The 21643-nt window shown below is 38.3% G+C and overlaps 1 protein-coding gene across 2 annotated transcripts in view; it reads right to left on the reverse strand.

Moving 5' to 3' along the window:
• The window catches only part of LOC130457895 (mucin-2-like), a 131959-nt gene that overhangs the window by 67429 nt on the left and 42887 nt on the right, over positions 1-21643 (reverse strand). For both annotated transcript variants that reach the window (XM_056820603.1, XM_056820604.1), the window contains exon 4: positions 12100-12204. In XM_056820603.1, coding sequence (XP_056676581.1) covers positions 12100-12204 — 105 coding nt within the window. The remainder of the gene's footprint in view (positions 1-12099; positions 12205-21643) is intronic.

The following is a 21643-nucleotide window of genomic DNA, read 5'->3' on the forward strand; positions in this document are numbered from 1 at the left end:
TGACTCCCACAAACTCCCTGGTACTCATTGGTGCCTCTTACAAGATTGACTTAGTGACCCCAGTGTCCAGAATACAGTCATACAATTGACTCCCCACCATTAGGGTCACATGGGGTTCCATGCTGTTTGCTGGAGAATGCACCAGTATAATTGGAGCTAACACAGTAGGATCAGGGAAACTCAGCTCTTGTCCCTGTTCCTCATCCTCCAATTACTGATCAGACTGCTTTTCACTACTAGATACATCTAAGGGTTTAAGATTCTCATCACAAGTTCCAGTATTAATACATTCAATTTCTTGTTCCCCACCTCTAGTCTCCTGTGTTCCAATTTCCTCAATCGCCATTTATTTTCCATTTTCAGTAGCCAATACTTCCACTTTGTTTTTCTGGGCACACCTTCATGAGGAACCTGCTCCCTTAGTGGTATCCAGTTTACCTCCATTCTCATCAGCAACTTGGGAATACTTAGGACAGGTCCCAGACTTCACATAGTTCTGCATAGTTGGTCATGAACTTATTGTGAGCTTATGCAACAGGCTACAGCACAATGACAGCTATAGGCAAATCTATTATTAGAATTTGTACCATAATTATTCTGCCTATAGCCATTATTCCTATTATACCTATTCCCTTGATTCCTCAAGAACCTATTTGCAAAATTGCCCCCTAAACCTACAATCTTTTACCAAATGACCTGACTTTTCAACAGAGATGACACCATGGGATAGAACTATTTTGTCTGTATTCAGTTGCCCTTTGCTGTCTATTAACTCAGTGTAGCTACAGTCTTACCTTTGTCTACACTAGATGTTGTGTTAAATTCTGGTTCCTTAAGCCTCTTAGTCAAATCTGCAATAATTATGTCCTTCACAGCTGAGCATTTTTTCCTTATCCTCATCATAAACAGACTGCAACCCATTTCAATTGTTCAAGAGACATATCAAACCATGTGGGACAGTGATTCCAGAAGTAATTACAAATTGGCAAGCTGAAATTCTTCACAAATTGCCTCCACACATGATCCACATTCTCTTGGAGTAAAGGATCTAACCCCAGCCAAGTGTCAGCTATCTCAACCAATCTGTCTGAGAATGTGGATGGGGTCTCTCCCACCTCCCACTTGATCTTCTCAAACTTTGTCCATGACCCAGGACGCTTAGAGTTAGCCTTTATTGTTTCCAACAAGGCTTCTCTAGCTGCTCAATTCCCTAAGGCCTGAAAAAAAAAATTCACATCCCCATCAGGAGCTTGGTCTGGCCAATCAGTAAGTTGGGGGTTCTAATTTGTCTCCTGTGATAGAGATATGAGAGAGAGAAGTTTTTGCAGGACTGGAGATCTAGCTCTAAAATGCAAAAGCCCAGGATTCCAATGGAATGTACCCAGTTGGTGACAGTTGGAGCTGAGGAGGGGGCTTTCTGGTGTCTCTGTGTCTGGGACTGGAAATCATACTTTTCCCTGGAGGCTTTTGGCTGGCCATACTAAGAAGAGAAACTGGGCTTTGGAACTTAGTCTCTGTCTCTCTGACTCTGAGGAGTTGAAGCTGACCATGGGGGCTTTTGGATTTTGTCTCTGGCTCTCTGGCTTTGAACAGTTGGAGTTGATCAGAGGGCTTTTTGGTCTCTGGGTCTCTGACTGGGGGTCTCTGACATATTTGCTCTCTGGAGTTTGAAGTTGGCTGAGAGACTTTTGTGAAGCTGACTTGGCTTTTCAACTCTGGTGGGGCTGACTTGGTTACCTGAAGTTTCTCTGACTTTGGACAGTTGAAATTGACAAGAAGGAGAAACCTAGCTGAAGAAGAAGAAAGAAGATCTTGAAAAGCCATTGTCCTCCATCTCCCTGTCTCACAGTCACAGTTTGTGACTGGACTATTTTTTCAATTTTACTTCAGTTAGACTAGGGACTTCCTCATCCCCCTTACCTCAGTTTCCCATCCTGTTATCCCAATAAATCCCTTACCTGAGAAATAAACTTAGAGTATTTTATAATTCACTCAGGGAGGAGGGAAAATTGGGAGGAGAAGGGTGGCAATTGGAGCAGGGAGAAGGGAGTGAGGAAGGAAGGAGGTTAGGAAATAGATCAGCCATCATTAGGGATAGGAAAATCCCCCAGAGCAGTGTCCCCTGTGTACCAGTATCCCAGTGTGAGTGGCAGCATCCCCCCAGCATTTTTCTGTCCTCCATTACAAATAAGCAGCCTCAGGTTCCAGATGTTTCAGGCCCCTACAGCAGCCTCTCTAGAAAAAGACATTGTGAAGTAATGGGTTTCCAGTCAGTTTATCCTCTCCAGTTCAAGAAGTACATAGTTTCTCTCAGTTTACTTATTTTATTACACTCCTCAATAATCTTAGCCTTTTCACTGTTGGTCAATAGCTCATCAAGAAGGATCTCCACATCCAAAAACAAAGGGTCAAACAGTTTAAAATATTTCTTGAACTGCTTAACCACTCCATGGGGATTCTCCTCAAACGTAGGTGTTGCCTTCTTAAAGCCTTCAATGGCAGTCTGGCTAAACGTCTGATGACCTGTAGATGTATAATCCCCATGTCAGGTGACAGGATCACAACTTCACACAAAAGGAACTTATGTGCAGGGGTAGGGGAATTGCTCTTCCAATTCTAGTTTAGTAGTGTGATAGAGGCTGGCACTAGAGAAAAAGTGCCATACTAAAGAGTATATGAAATTGATCACCTTGATGGGGGAGGGACCCCAGGAGTGGAATCCTGAGGAGAGAAGACTCTGGCAGGAGTACAGTGAGGGTCTCTCCATCTTGAGATATCAAAGAGAGAAGGTGGATAAAGACTTTCTCCTGAGGGTTACCCACTTTTCCTGCTGGTGACTAGAAATCTTCTCCTCCCCCCCCCCACACTTCCTAATTGAAGGGACTTTCTGAAGAGAAACCTGAGCAGACTTTACCTCAGTTCCTATTACCCAGGGGTGAGTCAACCTGACTTTCTCTCAGGAAGCTCAGGCTGCCAAGGCCTGTAAACCTCAAATTTCCTTAGATTTATAAATGTTGGAAATTTCACCATTGGGATATTTCATACTTGGAAAATTTCTTACTGATAGTCTATTGGAATGGGAACTCCATTGGCATGGGAGGTTCCTTCTCTTCCCTTCTTAAGATTACTTTAGGACAGAAACCCTTTGCTGAACAATGGAAAGGACTTTGACCTATGCTTGAGCATAGAACAGGAATTTCTTTGAGTCTTGATTGATTTTAGAATTGATACAATGGAGATACTCCACCCTATTCAGTCCTAATAGGATTGAGTAAGGGCTGCAGCCTAGATCAAAATTTAATTATTCCAATCTCTACCATACTCAAGTTAACAGGATTTAGAAAGGGCTGTAACAAAAGAGTAAAGATTTAATCATTTGAAAAATATGACCTTCAACAGACATGTGCAAAAGCCAGAAACCTCTGGGCGGTCCTGGGTTAAGTGAGAGCCTCCATTGACAGGGAAATTGATGAAGAGTGATTGGTAGATGTGAGGACTGAGGGGAGGCAACTTGGATGGTGTCCTTAAAGATAGGAGGGTCTGGAGACTCGGGAGAGAGGGTGGAGTTTTTGGTCGGTGTGGTTCCTGGGCTCTGAGGAAGCTTGCTCTGAAGGAAGCTGAAGGTGGGGGCCTCTGAGACTGTTTCTCCATTTTGGACATGTGAGTGAAAGGGACTGATCTCTTTTCTTTGCCCCAGCTATCTAAGGGCTTGGGCCTTTTGGCCCAGCCTAAACAGAAGGGGTATTTAAGCCCTATTCCCTTCTCTCCCCTTTCTCTCTATATATATATCTCTAATTCCTTTCTTGCTCCTATTGTAATTAAACTCCAAAAAAGGCTGACGGCTGACTTGAGTTTTTCATTTAGGAATTACATAGCTGATTCCTTGGCGACCTTAAATTAATATATATCAGTCTTTTAAAGTGATTCCCTTGTAACATTGTGGCTGACCACACGGGAGTCTAAAGAATCCTCTCAATAAAACTTTTTCCTTGCCTTTTTACTATACTGTTTCACCACTTAGTCCTTTTTTTTAAAAAAAAAAAAACTTGGCTTAAAGACACAGCTGCTAGAACACGTGAGTATAAAAAACTTTTTCTCTTTTCTCCTTAAGTTAAATTGGAATCAGCAGTTTTTTCTTTTTCTTCCCTTTAATCTTAAGGGACAGCTGGGTAGCTCAGCGGATTGAGAGCCATCCCTAGAGGCAGAAGGTCCTGGGTTCAAATCGGACCTCAGATACTTCCCAGCTGTGTGACTCTGATAGACAGAAAACAGCTGTTTTTAAATCTCAGCAACAGGACTCTAAAGTCCTGGCTGGAAGAACTGTTTCTAAATATCTTTTCCCTTAAGGAACAACTTCCTGGAAAAAAAAAAAAACCCTGTGGAAAGTTTGTTGCTTTGCCCTGCTCCCCACGTGTTTTGTGAAATTACAAAATATACATATAAAAATGAGTACTACATTCTTTGACAATTATATGGCAGCTGAAGAAGTAGGGGCATTGAGGAATGAAGGATACCTCCAAATTTTTATATTAATAGGTACTGTCATTTTTGTACTCCTCAATACTATATTTAGAGATGAAAAAATAAAAAATATTGAGGATAAAATAAAACAAAATGAGGATAAAATAAAACAAAATGAGGATAAAATAAAACAAAATGAGGATAAAATAGAAAATATTGAGGATAAAATAGAAAATGTTGAGGATAAAATAGAAAAAAATGAGGATAAAATAGAAAATATTGAGGATAAAATAGAAAATATTGAGGATAAAATAGAAAAAATTGAGGATACAATAGAAAAAATTGAGGATACAATAGAAAAACTTGAGGATAAAATAGGAAATATTGAGAATAAAATAGAAAAACTTGAGGATAAAATAGGAAATATTGAGAATAAAATAGGAAATATTGAGGATAAAATGGGAGATATGGAAGATAAAATAGGAAAAATTGAGGAAAAAATGCAAGCCCAATTAGAAGATCTAAAATGTTTCTTACAGGATCAATGGGCAAACACCCACTCTACCAGAAACAGACCTGTTTCTGAACCTTTGAATGAGGAAATTTCCTTCCCTGAAATAGAGATGGAAAACACCTTCCCTATAGCCCAGTTAACAGACTGCTTCTCTCGTGCAGTGCAAATCTTGTCTGAATTTAATCCCCAAAACCCTTCCCCTGCAATCCCAGCTTCTCATGTTCCTTCTCCTACAGAAAACCAAATTCCAATGCAAGGGAGATCTTGTCCTCCTAGAGAAACCTGTCCTTGTCAAACTGACCCACAGGTGCAAAATTCAACTAGAGGCCTGTTTCCTCTAAGAGAAGTACCTGAAATAGGACGAAATGGGGATGTGGTGACTTTAAGACATAGGATACCGTTTACTCCCCAAGAAATAAATGAATTTACACGAAATATCCCCACATATGAACAAGATCCTTTTCTAGTAACAAAAAAGATGGGAGACATATTTTTTCAATATAATCCGTCTTACAAGGACGTTGAGAGCTTACTACAGGCTTTTTTAAGTGAACGTGAAAAAAATAAAATAATTGCTCATGTCAACAAAACCCGGGGGCGTAATGCAGCACATTGGCCATCTCAGGATCCCGAATGGGACTATAATAATCCTGAGGACTATCTACAACTATACCGTTGTAGAGAGGCCATCCTCACGGCCATGAAGGAATGTGCGGACAGTACAGATAAGTGGATGGAACTGGAAAAAATTAAGCAAAAGGAAAACGAAACACCCTCCAGATTTATGGACAGAATTATCGAGTTTGGGGACAGATACTTAGATTGGGACTTAAATAAAGAGAATAGTTTAAGACAAGTTAGAAGAATCTTTGTAAACAATTCTTGCAAAGTAATTAAAAATTATTTTAAAACACAATGCCCAAGATGGTCAGATATGGACCTTGAAGAATTGCGAAAAACAGCTATATATGTTTTTAAGGGAAACGAAGAAAAGGAGAAAGAGAATAATGATGACATGGAGGAAATGAAGAAAAAAATGAGATGTGTAATAGATAGGATAACTAAATTAGAAAGTGGGCATGATAATGAACCAACGACAATTGCCCCTCTCCAGAAATCCAATTATCAATCCATTACTTGCCACTTCTGTGAGAAGAAGGGCCACAAAATGATGGAATGTAGAACCTTTCTTAAGATGTTTGGAAGGAATACACAGTTTAATAATGGTTTTAGAAATAATAACTATAGAAATTATGATAATGGTTATAGAAACCAGAATTCTAGAAATTATAATAATGACTATGGAAATAACTATAATGAATATAGAAATAAGAACTTTAGAAACCAGAATTATAGAAATAGGAATTGGGAATTTAATGACAATGCTCAAATTGAAGAAAATTTTAATGATAATACTCAACAATATATGAGAAATGGCGCTCGTCCAAAAATTACTCGAGGTGCTAATGATCCTCAGAGAGGTGCCCTTCAGGAGGGTGCCCAGGGAACTTCCCAGTATAATAAAGATGATTCTTCTTAGATTGTATTGATTTTGTTGATATTAATTAACCTTTTTCAGTTTTTTTTTCTCTCCTCTCCAAATAGTAGGAAGGATGAATAAAGAACTTAAGACTATGATTGGCAAATTATGCACTGAGACCCATTTAAAATGGCCTGAAATTCTCCCTCTGGCCCTATTTTATCTTAGAAGCAGGCCTAGAGGAGACTTACATATTTCACCATTTGAGATGCTTTTTGGACATCCGCCTATACAGGCTAAGCCTTTCTCCCCGGCTTATACATCGCTATTAGGGGGAGATATTACTATTGCTTCCTATATACAGGAGTTACAGCACAAACTACGTGAACTTCATGAATCCGGAGCTGCAGTACAAGCTGGACCATTAGACTTTTCTCTGCATGACCTGAACCCAGGAGATAAAGTTTATATCAAGAATTTCAAGCGAACTGGAGCAACTCAACCTTCATGGGAAGGACCATTCCAAATATTATTAACTACTCCAACATCTATAAAGATTGGAGAAAGAGACTCTTGGATTCACTGCTCACATGTGAAGAAAGCATCTTCTGCTGAGACTGATTGACTCTATCCTATAATATGAATTGTGACTCTATCTTATCATATGAATTGGAGATAATAATCCATAGACAAATGCATGTTTTTTTTTCAAGAATATATTGAATTACTGATTTTTTTTCCTTATTTTTTCTTATTTCTTTTTATTTTTTGATCAGAATATTTGATTTTTTTCTCATTTTTTTGTACTGAAGGTACACATAATTAATATTAATATTATTTTTTTCCCTGCAGTAATACAAGTTAATATATATACTCTTGCTATAATATCAATATATGCCTAAAAGCTTTAAACTATGGGAACCTGCCATTTATTGATAAAATATTATAGGACTGTGATTAATGTTTGTGTCTGATTCCAGGAAAAGGGATAAAAACAAGGAGCACAGACTAAACCTGAATAGTGCCAATAGAGCACACATGAAATATTAAAGTGAGACTCAAGGTTGCGACGCTTAACTTATGTTTAAGTCGTAGGACTTCCTTGTATCTACACTCCTTTCGAAGTACTCAAACAAGTACAAAGCTTGACTATCATGCTGGCTCCCTATATCTCTGAAGGAAAAAAAAATCAGACAAGGGAATGACATTTCCCCATCAAAATAGAATTCTAATTCTTTTCTTCTTATATTATGGCAACTTCCTGTAGTCTTGGCTACAAATGGCTAAGTGAAATATTACTGCATTCTGTCCTACATACTTGTGGGATAGAAATTACTTTAAACTGGACCTATACAAGGTCTATTTTGAAATTTTCTTATGTTTTTGATTATTTTTCTATTTTTTTGATAATTGACACATACAACCCCATACCTGAACATTGCATTCTGAGCTTAACTTGATATTTTTTTTTAATACTTACTTCAGGGGGGATTGTATTTTAATTTAAAATCTAAGAATTTTTGAATTTTTTTTGTTTGAGATTTTATTTTTATAAAAATCCAAGACTTTTGTTTAAGATTTTACTTTTATAAAAAATTCAAAGATTTTGATTTTGTTCAAGAAAAGATCTTCAAAAAAGAAGCTTGAAACTTTTATATCCAGAGAATGAACTGTTGCAGAAAGATGCCGAAAACCTACACTTCATCAAGAAGATCAAGAATGAACTTTGGATGTGATTGATTGGACTGAACTTTTGATTGAACATTTATTGTAACATTTATGCCAAAAGGGACTGCCCCTAATTTGGCTTTCTGTCAATGCGCCTAGCAAACATTGGTTTTGCTTTCTTTTCTTTTCTATTTCCTCTCTCACTATTCTAATTTCTCCTAGAAAATTGAATATTGTGTATATCTTTAGTTAGAAGTGAATTTAGAACTACAAAATGATTATGTTAAATGATCAATGGGGAGACTAGTCTCCCAATGATCATCAGGGGGGATTGTAAACCTCAAATTTCCTTAGACTTATAAATGTTGGAAATTTCACCATTGGGATATTTCATACTTGGAAAATTTCTTACTGATAGTCTATTGGAATGGGAACTCCATTGGCATGGGAGGTTCCTTCTCTTCCCTTCTTAAGATTACTTTAGGACAGAAACCCTTTGCTGAACAATGGAAAGGACTTTGACCTATGCTTGAGCATAGAACAGGAATTTCTTTGAGTCTTGATTGATTTTAGAATTGATACAATGGAGATACTCCACCCTATTCAGTCCTAATAGGATTGAGTAAGGGCTGCAGCCTAGATCAAAATTTAATTATTCCAATCTCTACCATACTCAAGTTAACAGGATTTAGAAAGGGCTGTAACAAAAGAGTAAAGATTTAATCATTTGAAAAATATGACCTTCAACAGACATGTGCAAAAGCCAGAAACCTCTGGGCGGTCCTGGGTTAAGTGAGAGCCTCCATTGACAGGGAAATTGATGAAGAGTGATTGGTAGATGTGAGGACTGAGGGGAGGCAACTTGGATGGTGTCTTTAAAGATAGGAGGGTCTGGAGACTCGGGAGAGAGGGTGGAGTTTTTGGTCGGTGTGGTTCCTGGGCTCTGAGGAAGCTTGCTCTGAAGGAAGCTGAAGGTGGGGGCCTCTGAGACTGTTTCTCCATTTTGGACATGTGAGTGAAAGGGACTGATCTCTTTTCTTTGCCCCAGCTATCTAAGGGCTTGGGCCTTTTGGCCCAGCCTAAACAGAAGGGGTATTTAAGCCCTATTCCCTTCTCTCCCCTTTCTCTCTCTATATATATCTCTAATTCCTTTCTTGCTCCTATTGTAATTAAACTCCAAAAAAGGCTGACGGCTGACTTGAGTTTTTCATTTAGGAATTACATAGCTGATTCCTTGGCGACCTTAAATTAATATATATCAGTCTTTTAAAGTGATTCCCTTGTAACAGGCCTGAGTTCCCCCCAAACTTGAGGAGGGAGGGAAAGAGTTTAGATAGAGACAGAGACCCCCTTTCCCCACTTTCCTTTCCCATTCTTCCCTGCCCGTTATTCCTTTTACCTGTTTGAGTTATCATTAAAAGTTGTCTGTTCCCCAAGCTGAGTGTGAGTGAATGTATCAAGGGGAGACATTTTGGTCTTGAGTAGTGGAGGGGGGAACAAGAGGGACAAGAGCGAATTGGGGAGAGCAGCTTTAGCTAAGGAGGAAAGGCAGATGGAGGAAAATCTTCAAACCCCCTCTCCTCTCTCTGAGCCAACCCATTATATCTGCAGTCTCCCCTGTACCCCACTTTGTGGGAAAGAGGGGATATATCTCCTCTCTTTCCTCCCTCCCTCCATACCGAAAGTCCAAGCTTCCCTTGGGCACAAAACTTCCTCTTTTATTTTTTTTAAGACAGTAGGTGCACTAGAACATATTGAACTCTCTAAGATGACTACCACTTCTGTATTATCCACTTGCACTGCTACAGTGACTTTATCTACTCGCTGACATCCCACTCTAAGTCTAGTAAATTCTACCCTGAGCTATTGTAATTCCCTCTCCAATTTGCCATTCCTCTTTTTGAAGACTGCAGCAATCATTACTCCTTTTAAAAACAACATCAGAATCTTGGCCAGAAAGCATACAACAAATATAGTGAGACAAAGCCCAAGGTCATAAGAGATTGCCCACTTTACAGATATTTCTTTTTTAATTGAAAATTTTTATTTAATTAATTTAGAATATTTTCCCATGGTTACATGATTTGTGTTCTATCCCTCCCCTCCCCACCTTGTAATCAGAGCACACTTCCACTGGGTCTTACTTGTGTCATTGATCAAGACTTATTTCCATAATATTGATAATTGCACTGCAGTGATCATTTAGAGTCTATATCCCCAATCATATCCCCATCAAACCAGAAGATTTTCTTCTTACAGACATTTCTAAACCAGACTGCTATAATTGACAGTCCACCCACTCATAAATCACTTGAGGCATCTGAAAAATCAAAAAAGTTGGTAACAGGGATAGCTGCCATAAGATATTCCACAAATTGGCCCCTTAAACTGGCTTCAAGGCTTGATAAAGAAAAAAGTGTCCTCTTTTCTCTGACTGCTCAAGAAGACAGTAGAATGTTCAGTGGAATTCCACTCCACTCATCCCCTCCCTCTGGGTGCTGATAGAATCCTGTGAGGCCTGCTGCCAAGCTGTCTGCTACTGACAGCCTGAGAATTCTAAGGGACCACAGATCAGGCCAAATGGCATTTGGTAAGCAAACAGGGCACAACAGGTTCAAAAACATCCTTTAGGCTCAGCTAACTGAAGAAATAAAGACAGGAAGAAGATTTGTATTTAGATGGTTTACCTCAGCCACTAAACTTATAGTGAAGTACAGGGATGCATTGGGCCAGCACACACCACTGTCTTAGCGAGGATTTATAAGAACATTTATTAGTATCAAAATGTTAAAGATATCAAATAAGTAAATCTCTTATTTAGGGTTTATCTAGCTAAGGGTTAGCCAAACTATGAGGTCCTCAAGGACTAGCCTTCTGATCTTGTAAGCCCTAGGCCTAAAGTTCTCCTTACCAGCTAACTAATCCAAAAAACACTAGTCTGTCACTAAGAACATTTATTTCCTAAAATATATAAAACCTTGCCTCTACACAATGACACCTGGTAAACCCAAAGATGTCAGGGCCTACCAACTGGCTTGGCAGTGAGGTCAAACCTCAAAATGCCTGCACACCTAAAGTCTGCATCCTCCTACTGCCTCTTCCTTGAAGTATTCCTACTCAGAGTTGATGATATCAATAGTAAGGAACCAGAAAACCTTTGGAGGTAGTCAGGATCCCTTTCAGACCAGAGACAGCCTAGGAAAGGTTCACAAAGTCCTCAAAACCAGCTCAAGGACTTTGTTGTCACTAGAAGGGTCTTTTCTAGCAATCAGTAATGTTCTCTCCTACAAAATATTGAATCATGAGGACAAACCAAGTTCAAATCCTTTCAGCTCAGATGAGACACCCAGCACAAACCCCAAAGCAGTCTGGACCAGGTCCATACCCCAAATCCAACTGACTTCCAGTATCCCCAGTGTCCTCAACAGCCAGCCAAAGAATTTCCCCTAGATGCCCCATGTTCCAGATTCTTGGTTATTATCTGTCACTCTTGCATGAGACCTAAAGATTTGCCAGATTACTGTGCAAACTTATTTATATATCAGTACTTAATTACCTTGTTTCTGATTCTAACACTACACCCCCCCCCCAGTTAGCTATCATCTGGGCAAGACACTGCCTCAAAACCTTATGAACTGTGGCCCTGATAGACTGGCTGATGTGACCAGACTGCAGATGTTCACTAATCAAGCTTTATGTCTTGAAATAAGCAAGGGACAGGTTTTTGATTCTGTAAGTTCTCCAAAGGAAAAGAGTGTTTTAACAGAGAACACATGAAAACTCAAAGAAATGGTCCAAATAAAGCACCAGAGAGGATTGAAATTTATTGACAAGAATTATGTCCTAAGTACATGAGAGGAAGGAAAAGCAGTACAAATCATCATGGTGAAACTGAGAGCCCATAAAAGAGGAAAATGATAACCTGGGAAAAAAGAGTTTATCACAGAGTGAAAGCAAAAAGAAGGCTTCTACTGACCTGAAGTCACTGTGGACTCTGAAGAGTCATCCGATGGGGCAATGGTATCATCAGGCAAATAGGTGTCAAAAATGTTCATACTGGAAGCCAGACTTGTGCTTAATTCTGTGGGAAAGGGAAGTCAGACAAAAAAGTCAATCAAATAACATTTATTAATATTTATTGACTTAATGAGTACCCTCATGAGGAAGGCAAAGTACAAAAATTGTTTAGAAAGATAGCTGTGCTTTCCAGACTCAAAATCCCCTGCCCATGTCTTCTTTCCCACCTTTCCTTCCTTATATTGGCTCCACAGGTCTCACTTTCTCAAAGTCAGTCAAAATGGCTTAAATACATTGCCCAGAATAATCACAGTCAATTTGGGCCAATAGGAAAGGAGGAGTGGAGGAGAAAATATAAGACTAAAAGTAAGGTGGGGAAGAAGCTATTTTGAGTGCCAAATGACACCCTCCCAGACACTTTCAGAGAGAACTGGAGTGACCAAGACAGAATATCATAAAAGCCCTGAAGTCAAGTCTGCCAAATGAGACTATGAAAGGAGAGAGTCAGGAGTTATTCCCATGGACTATGTAAACCTTAAAATTTCTTAGACTTATAAATGTTGGAAATTTCACCATTGGGAAATTTCATACTTGAAAAATTTCCTACTGATAGTCTATTGGAATGTGAATCCCCCTTGGCATGGGAGGGTCCTTCTCCTCCCTACTTAAGATTACTTTAGGACAGAAACCTTTTGCTGAACAATGGAAAGGGCTTTGACCTATGCTTAGGCATAGAACAGGAAGTTCTTTGAGTCATGATTGATTTTAGAATTGATACAATAGAGATATTTGGAATGACAGAACCAGGTCTTGGAACTTACAATCTCCATCCTACTCAGTCCTAACAGGATTTAGGAAGGGTTGCAGCATAGATCAAAATTTAATTATTTGAGAATATGACCTTCAACAGACATGTGCAAAGGGGCAGACCTCTGGGCGGTCCTGGGTTAAGCTAGAGCCACCATTGGCACAGGGAAGACATGGACAGTGATTGGTAGATGTGAGAACTGAGGGGAGGGGAACTGAGATGGTTTCCTTATAGATAGCAGGGTCTGAGGACTGAGAGGTGGTTCAAGAGGTTTTGCTCTGAGAGGTAGTGCTCTGAGAAGCTTGCTCTGAAGGAGGCTGGAGGTGGAGGCCCCTGAGACTGTTTCTCCATTTTGGTGACATGAGTGATGGGGACTGATCTCTTTTCTTTGCCTCAGCTATCTAAGGGCTTGGGCCTTTTGGCCCAGCCTAAACAGAGGGGGTATTTAAGCCCTATTCCCTTCCCTTTTCTCTCTCTCTCTCTCTCTCTCTCTCTCTCTCTCTCTCTCTCTCTCTCTCTCTCTAATACCTTTCTTCCTCCTGTTTGTAATTAAACTCCATAAAAGGTTGACTGCTGACTTGAGTTTTCATTAAGGAATTACATAGCTGAATTCCTTGGCGACCTTAAATTAATATATATCAGTCTTTTAAAGTGATTTCCTTCTCACAGTTGATACAGTTGAATATCTGAAGATAGTAGGAGGAAAAATTTGTGGTCTGAAGTCTCTTTATTTTTCAAAATGTTAGAATGAAATAGAAGAAGAATGTTGTTAAAAGTTTTAACCACAGGGACCAGAGTTCACTGGAAAAAGATTACAGTTTGTTTTTCTAAGAAGCCTTCTTCAGTATATGCTCTTTATAGGCTTTGTAGTAAGACTCTTAATATTTGAATTGTCCCTTCTAACAGCAAACTTGGCTTAAAGACACAGCTGCTAGAACACGTGAGAATAAAAAACTTCTTCTCTCTTCTCTTTTCTCCTTAAGTTAAATTAGAATCAGCAGTTTTTCTTTTTCTTCCCTTTAATCTTAAGGGACAGCTGGGTAGCTCAGTGGATTGAGAGCTAGACCTAGAGACAGAAGGTACTGGGTTCAAATTGGATCTCAGATACTTCTCAGCTGTGTGACTCTGATAGTTAGATAGAAAACAGCTGTTTTAAATCTCAGCAACAGGACTCTAAAGTCATGGCTGGAAGAGCTGTTTCTAAATATCCTTTCCCTTAAGGAACAACTTCCTAGATTAGAAAAAAAACCCTGTGGAAAGTTTGTTGCTTTGTCCTGCTCCCCACATGTTTTGTGAAGACTGTTAGAGAAATAATTACAAATTATATATAGAAAAATGAGTACTACATTCTTTAACATTTATATGGCAGCTGAAGAATTAGGGGCACTGAGAAATGCAGGATACTTCCAAATTTTTATATTAATAGGTACTGTCATTTTTGTACTCCTCAAAACTATATTTAGAGATGCTAAAATAAAAAAATATTGAGGATAAAATAGAAAATATTGAGGATAAAATAGAAAAAATTGAGGATAAAATGCAAGCCCAATTAGAAGATCTAAAATGTTTCTTACAGAATCAATTGGCAAACACCCACTCTACCAGAAACAGACCTGTTTCTGAACCTTTGAATGAGGAAATTTCCTTCCCTGAAATAGAGATGGAAAACACCTTCCCTATAGCCCAGTTAACAGACTGCTTCTCCCGTGCAGTGCAAATCTTGACTGAATTTAATCCCCAAAACCCTTCCCCTGCAATCCCAGTTTCTCATGTTCCTTTTCCTACAGAAAACCAAATTCCAACGCAAAAGAGATCTTGTCCTCCTAGAGAAACCTGTCCTTGTCAAACTGACCCACAGGTACAAAATTCAACTAGAGGCCTGTTTCCTCTAAGAGAAGTACCTGAAATAGGACGGAATGGGGATGTGGTGACTTTAAGACATAGGATACTGTTTACTCCCCAAGAAATAAATGAATTTACACGAAATATCCCCACATATGAACAAGATCCTTTTCTAGTAGCAAAAAAGATGGGAGACATATTTTTTCAGTATAATCCATCTTACAAGGACATTGAGAACTTGCTACAGGCTTTTTTAACTGAACGTGAAAAAAAATAAAATAATTGCTCATGTCAACAAAACCCGAGGGCGTAATGCAGCACATTGGCCACCTCAGGATCCTGAATGGGAGTATAACAATCCTCAGGATTATCTACAACTATACCTTTGTAGAGAGGCCATCCTCACGGCAATGAAGGAATGTGCAGACAGTACAGATAAGTGGATGGAACTGGAAAAAATTAAGCAAAAGGAAGAAGAAACACCCTCCAGATTTACGGATAGTATAATCGAGTTTGGGGACAGATACTTAGATTGGGACCTAACTAAAGAGAGTAGCTAAAGACAAGTTAGAAGGATCTTTGTAAATAACTCTTGCAAAGCAATTAAGAATTATTTTAGAACACAATGCCCAAGATGGTCAGATATGGACCTTGAAGAATTGCGAAAAACAGCTATATATGTTTTAAAGGGAAACAAAGAAAAGGAGGAAGAAAATAATAATGACATGGAGGAAATGAAGAAAAAAATGAGATATTTAATAGATAAGATAACTAAATTAGAAAGTGGGCATGATAATGAACCAACGACAATTGCCCCTCTCCAGAAATCCAATTATCAATCCATTGACTTGCCACTTCTGTGAGAAGAAGGGCCACAAAATGATGGAATTTAGAACCTTTCTAAAGATGATTGGAAGGAATACACAGTTTAATAATAGCTTTAGAAATAATAACTATAGAAATGATGATAATGGTTATAGAAACCAGAATTCTAGAAATTATAATAATGACTATGGAAATAACTATAATGAATATAGAAATAAGAACTTTAGAAACCAGAATTATAGAAATAGAAATTGGGAAAATAATGACAATACTCCAAATGAAGAAAATGATAATACCCAACAACAAAATATAAGAAATGGAGCTGGTCCAAAACATGCTCGAGCTGCTAATGAACCTCTGAGAGGTGCACTTCAGGAGGGTGCCCAAGGAACTTCCTAATATAATGAAGATGATTCTTCTTAGATTGTATTGATTTTGTTGATATTAATTAACCTTTTTCAGTTTTTTTTTTCTCCTCTCCAAATAGTAGGAAAGAATGAACAAAGAACTTAAGACTATGATTGGCAAATTATGCACTGAGACCCATTTAAAATGGCCTGAAATTCTCCCTCTGGTCCTATTTTATCTTAGAAGCAGGCCTAGGGGAGACTTACATATTTCACCGTTTGAGATGCTTTTTGGACATCCGCCTATACAGGCTAAGCCTTTCTCCCCGGCTTATACATCGCTATTAGGGGGAGATATTATTATTGCTTCCTATATACAGGAGTTACAGCACAAACTACGTGAACTTCATGAATCCAGAGCTGCAGTATAAGCTGGACCATTAGACTTTTCTCTGCATGACCTGAACCCAGGAGATTAAGTTTATATCAAGAATTTCAAGCGAACTGGAGCAACTCAACCTTCATGGGAAGGACCATTCCAAATATTATTATTTTTTTTAATTTTAATATTATTTTATTTGGTCGTTTTCATACATTATTCACTGGAAACAAAGATCGTTTTCTTTTCCTCCCCTCCCCCCCCCCCCCCCGCCTTTCCCTCTCCCATAGCCGACGCATGATTCCACTGGTTATCACATGTGTTCTTGACTCGAACCCATTTCCCTGTTGTTGGAGTTTGCATTATAGTGTTCATTTAGAGTCTCTCCTCAGTCTTATCTCCTCCAACCCTGTGGTCGAGCAGTTGCTTTTCAGCGGTGTTTTTACTCCCACAGTTTATCCTCTGCTTGTGGGTAGTATTTTTTTTTAGATCCCTGCAGATTGTTCAGGGAAATTGCATTGATACTTATGGAGAAGTCCATCACCTTCGATTGTACCACAATGTATCAGTCTCTGTGTATAATGTTTTCCTGGTTCTGCTCCTTTCGCTCTGCATCACTTCCTGGAGGTTGTTCCAGTTCACATGGAATTCCTCCACTTTATTATTCCTTTTAGCACAATAATATTCCATCACCAACATATACCACAATTTGTTTAGCCATTCCCCAATTGAGGGGCATCCCCTCATTTTCCAATTTTTGGCCACCACAAAGAGCGCAGCTATGAATATTTTTGTACAAGTCTTTTTGTCCATTATCTCTTTGGGGTACAAGCCCAGCAGTGCTATGGCTGGATCAAAGGGCAGACAGTCTTTTATCGCCCTTTGGGCATAGTTCCAAATTGCCCTCCAGAATGGTTGGATCAATTCACAACTCCACCAGCAATGAATTAATGTCCCCACTTTGCCACATCCCCTCCAGCATTCATTACTTTGCATAGCTGTCATGTTAGCCAATCTGCTAGGTGTGAGATGATACCTCAGAGTTGTTTTGATTTGCATCTCTCTGATTATAAGAGATGTAGAGCACTTTTTCATGTGCTTATTAATAGTTTTGATTTCTTTGGCTGAGAATTGCCTGTTCATGTCCCTTGCCCATTTGTCAATTGGAGAATGGCTTGATTTTTTGTACAATTGATTTAGTTCTTTATAAATTTTAGTAATTAAACCCTTGTCAGAGGTTTTTATGAAGATTGTTTCCCAATTTGTTGCTACCCTTCTGATTTTGGTTACATTGGTTTTGTTTGTACAAAAACTTTTTAATTTGATGTAATCCAGATTATTTATTTTGCATTTTGTAATTCTTTCTAATTCTTGCTTGGTTTTAAAGTATTTCCCTTCCCAAAGGTCTGACATGTATACTATTCTATGTTCGCCTAATTTTCTTATAGTTTCCTTCTTTATGTTCAAGTCATTCATCCATTTTGAATTTATCTTGGTGTAGGGTGTGAGGTGTTGATCTAAGCCTAATCTTTCCCACACTGTCCTCCAATTTTCCCAACAGTTTTTATGAAATAGTGGATTTTTGTCCCAAAAGCTGGGATCTTTGGGTTTGTCATATACTGTCTTGCTGAGGTTGCTTGCCCCCAGTCTATTCCACTGATCCTCCTTTCTGTCTCTTAGCCAGTACCAAATTATTTTGATGACCGCTGCTTTATAATATAGTCTGAGATCTGGGACTGCAAGACCCCCTTCCTTTGTATTTTTTTTTCATTAATTCCCTGGGTATCCTTGATCTTTTGTTCTTCCAAATGAACTTTGTTATGTTTTTTTCTAAATCAGTAAAAAAAATTTTTGGGAGTTCCATGGGTATGGCACTAAATAGATAGATGAGTTTGGGTAGGATGGTCATTTTTATTATATTGGCTCGTCCTACCCATGAGCAGTTAATGTTCTTCCAATTGTTCAAGTCTAGTTTTAGTTGTGTGGAAAGTGTTTTGTAGTTGTGTTCATATAGATCCTGTGTTTGTCTCGGGAGATAGATTCCTAAGTATTTTATTTTGTCTTGGGTAATTTTGAATGGGATTTCTCTTTCTAGTTCTTGCTGCTGAGCTGTGTTGGAATTATATAGAAATGCTGATGACTTATGTGGGTTTATTTTGTATCCTGCAACTTTGCTAAAGTTGTTGATTATTTCAATTAGCTTTTTGGTTGAATCTCTAGGATTCTTTAAGTAGACCATCATGTCATCTGCAAAGAGTGATAATTTGGTCTCCTCCTTGCCTATTTTGATGCCTTCAATTTCTTTTTCTTCTCTAATTGCTACTGCTAGTGTTTCTAATACAATGTCAAATAATAGAGGTGATAATGGGCATCCTTGTTTCACTCCTGATCTTAATGGGAATGGATTTAGTTTATCCCCATTGCAGATGATATTAGCTGATGGTTTTAGGTATATACTGTTTATTATTTTTAGGAATGACCCTTCTATTGCTATGCTTTCTAGTGTTTTTAGTAGGAATGGGTGTTGTATTTTATCAAAGGCTTTTTCTGCATCTATTGAGATAATCATGTGATTCTTGTTGGTTTGCTTGTTGATGTGGTCAATTATGTGGATAGTTTTCCTAATGTTGAACCAGCCCTGCATCCCTGGTATGAATCCTACTTGATCATGGTGGATGACCCTTCTAATCACTTGCTGGAGTCTTTTTGCTAGTATCCTATTTAAGATTTTTGCATCTATATTCATTAGGGAGATTGGCCTATAGTTTTCTTTCTCTGTTTTTGGCCTGCCTGGCTTTGGAATTAGTACCATGCTTGTGTCATAAAAGGAGTTTGGTAGGACTCCTTCTTTGCTTATTATGTCGAATAGTTTGTATAATATTGGGGTTAACTGTTCTCTGAATGGTTGATAGAATTCACTGGTGAATCCATCAGGCCCTGGGGATTTTTTCTTAGGCAGTTCTTTGATGGCTTGATGGATTTCAATTTCTGATATGGGATTATTTAAGAAAACTATTTCTTCTTCTGTTAGTCTAGGCAATTTATATTTTTGTAAATATTCATCCATATCACCTAGATTGGTAAATTTATTGCCATATAGTTGGGCAAAGTAGTTTTTAATGATTGCCTTAATTTCCTCTTCATTTGAGGTGAGATCCCCCTTTTCATCCTTGATGCTATTAATTTGCCTTTCTTCTTTCCTTTTTTTAATTAAATTAACCAGTACTTTGTCTATTTTGTCTGTTTTTTCAAAGTACCAGCTTCTAGTCTTGTTTATTAGCTCAATAGTTCTGTCACTTTCTATTTTATTAATTTCTCCCTTAATTTTTAGGATCTCTAGTATGGTTTTCTTCTGGGGGTTTTTAATTTGTTCATTCTCAAGTTTTTTGATTTGCATTTCCAATTCCTTGGTCTCTGTCCTCCCTAATTTGTTAATATATGCACTCAGGGATATGAATTTTCCTCTAAGTACTGCCTTGGCTGCATCCCACAAGGTTTGAAAGGATGTTTCGCCGTTGTCATTTTCTTCAACGAAATTGTTAATTGTTTCTATGATTTCTTCTCTATTTGATTTTGGAGTATCATGTTATTTAATTTCCAATTAATTTTTGATTTGGGTCTCCATGTACCCTTGCCGATCAATATTTTAATTGCCTTGTGATCTGAAAAGGCTGCAGTTAATATTTCTGCTTTTCTGCATTTAAGTGCCATGCTTCTATGACCTAGTGTATGATCTATTTTTGTGAATGTGCCATGTGGTGCTGAAAAGAAGGTGTATTCTTTTTTGTCCCTATTTATTTTTCTCCATATGTCTATTAATTCTAATTTTTCTAAGATTTCATTCACCTCTTTTACCTCTTTCTTATTTATTTTTTGATTTGATTTATCTAAATTTGATAGTGGTTGGTTCAAGTCTCCCACTAATATGGTTTTACTGTCTAATTCCTCCTTCAATTCTCCTAGTTTCTCTATTAAAAATTTGGATGCTATACCATTTGGTGCATACATGTTGATTAGTGATATTTCCTCATTGTCTATACTTCCTTTTAGCAGAATATATTTACCTTCCCTGTCCCTTTTGATCAGGTCTATTTGTACTTTGGCTTTGTCAGATATCATGATTGCAACTCCTGCCTTCTTTCTATAGGTTGAGGCCCAAAAGGTCTTACTCCAACCTTTAATTCTAACCTTGTGAGTGTCAACCCGTCTCATATGTGTTTCTTGAAGACAACATATGGTAGGGTTTTGTGTTCTAATCCAATCTGCTATTTGTCTGCGTTTTATGGGTGAGTTCATCCCATTCACGTTCAAAGTTATGATTGTTATTTGTGGATTCGCTGGCATTTTGATGTCTTCCCCTAGTTCTGACCTTTCTTCTTTAGCTTTCTCCTTTTGAACCAGTGATTTACTTTAGGTCAGTCCCCCAAGTCCCCTCCCTTGAGATGCTTCCCTTTCTAGCCCCTCCCTTTTTATGCTCCCTTCCCCTCCCCCCTCTCCTTCCCTCCCTTTTTGTACTCCCTCCCCCCTCCCCCTCCTTAATTTTCCTTTCTTTCTTGCCCTAATGGATAAGATAGAATTCAGGATCCCACTGGATCTAGATGTTCTTCCCTCTCAGATTTGATTTCACTGAGAGTAAGGTTTAAGTACTTCCACTTCACGCTCTCTTCCTCTCCTTCTCATATGAGAGTTCTTCCCCTCCCCTTCCCATGTGTATCTTTATATGGGAAAGTTTATTCTATTGATTCCCCCCCCTATTTCTTGAAGTTAATCTTAGTATTATCACGGTTCCCCCCTCCCTTTTCCTTTTTTTGCCCCAACTTTCCCCAAATCTTCTTGATTCCCCAATCTTTCCCTATGCATGTTTCTTCTAACTACTCTTATGATGATACAATTTATGAGAGTTACACAAAACATTTTCCCCACATATTAATATATATAATTAGATGTAAATGTAGTCCTTATAGAAGAGAGTTTGACTTAAAGAGAAAGATAAGATTTATCTCCTTTTCCCTTTCTTTCATATTTACCTTTTCATTTTTCTCTTGCTTTCTGTGCTTGGATATCGAACTTTCCACAGAGCTCTGGTCTTTTCTTAGCAAATGCTTGGAAATCTTCTATTTTGTTGAATGCCCATACTTTCCCCTGGAAGTATATAGTCAGTTTTGCTGGGTAGTTGATTCTTGGTTGGAGACCCAGCTCTCTTGCCTTTCTAAATATCGTGTTCCATGCTTTGCGGTCTCTTAGTGTGTTAGCCGCTAAGTCATGTGTGATCCTTATGGGAGCCCCCTTATATCTGAAGCTC

This window comes from Monodelphis domestica, chromosome 3 (assembly GCF_027887165.1).
Source record: "Monodelphis domestica isolate mMonDom1 chromosome 3, mMonDom1.pri, whole genome shotgun sequence".
Lineage (NCBI taxonomy): Eukaryota > Metazoa > Chordata > Mammalia > Didelphimorphia > Didelphidae > Monodelphis > Monodelphis domestica.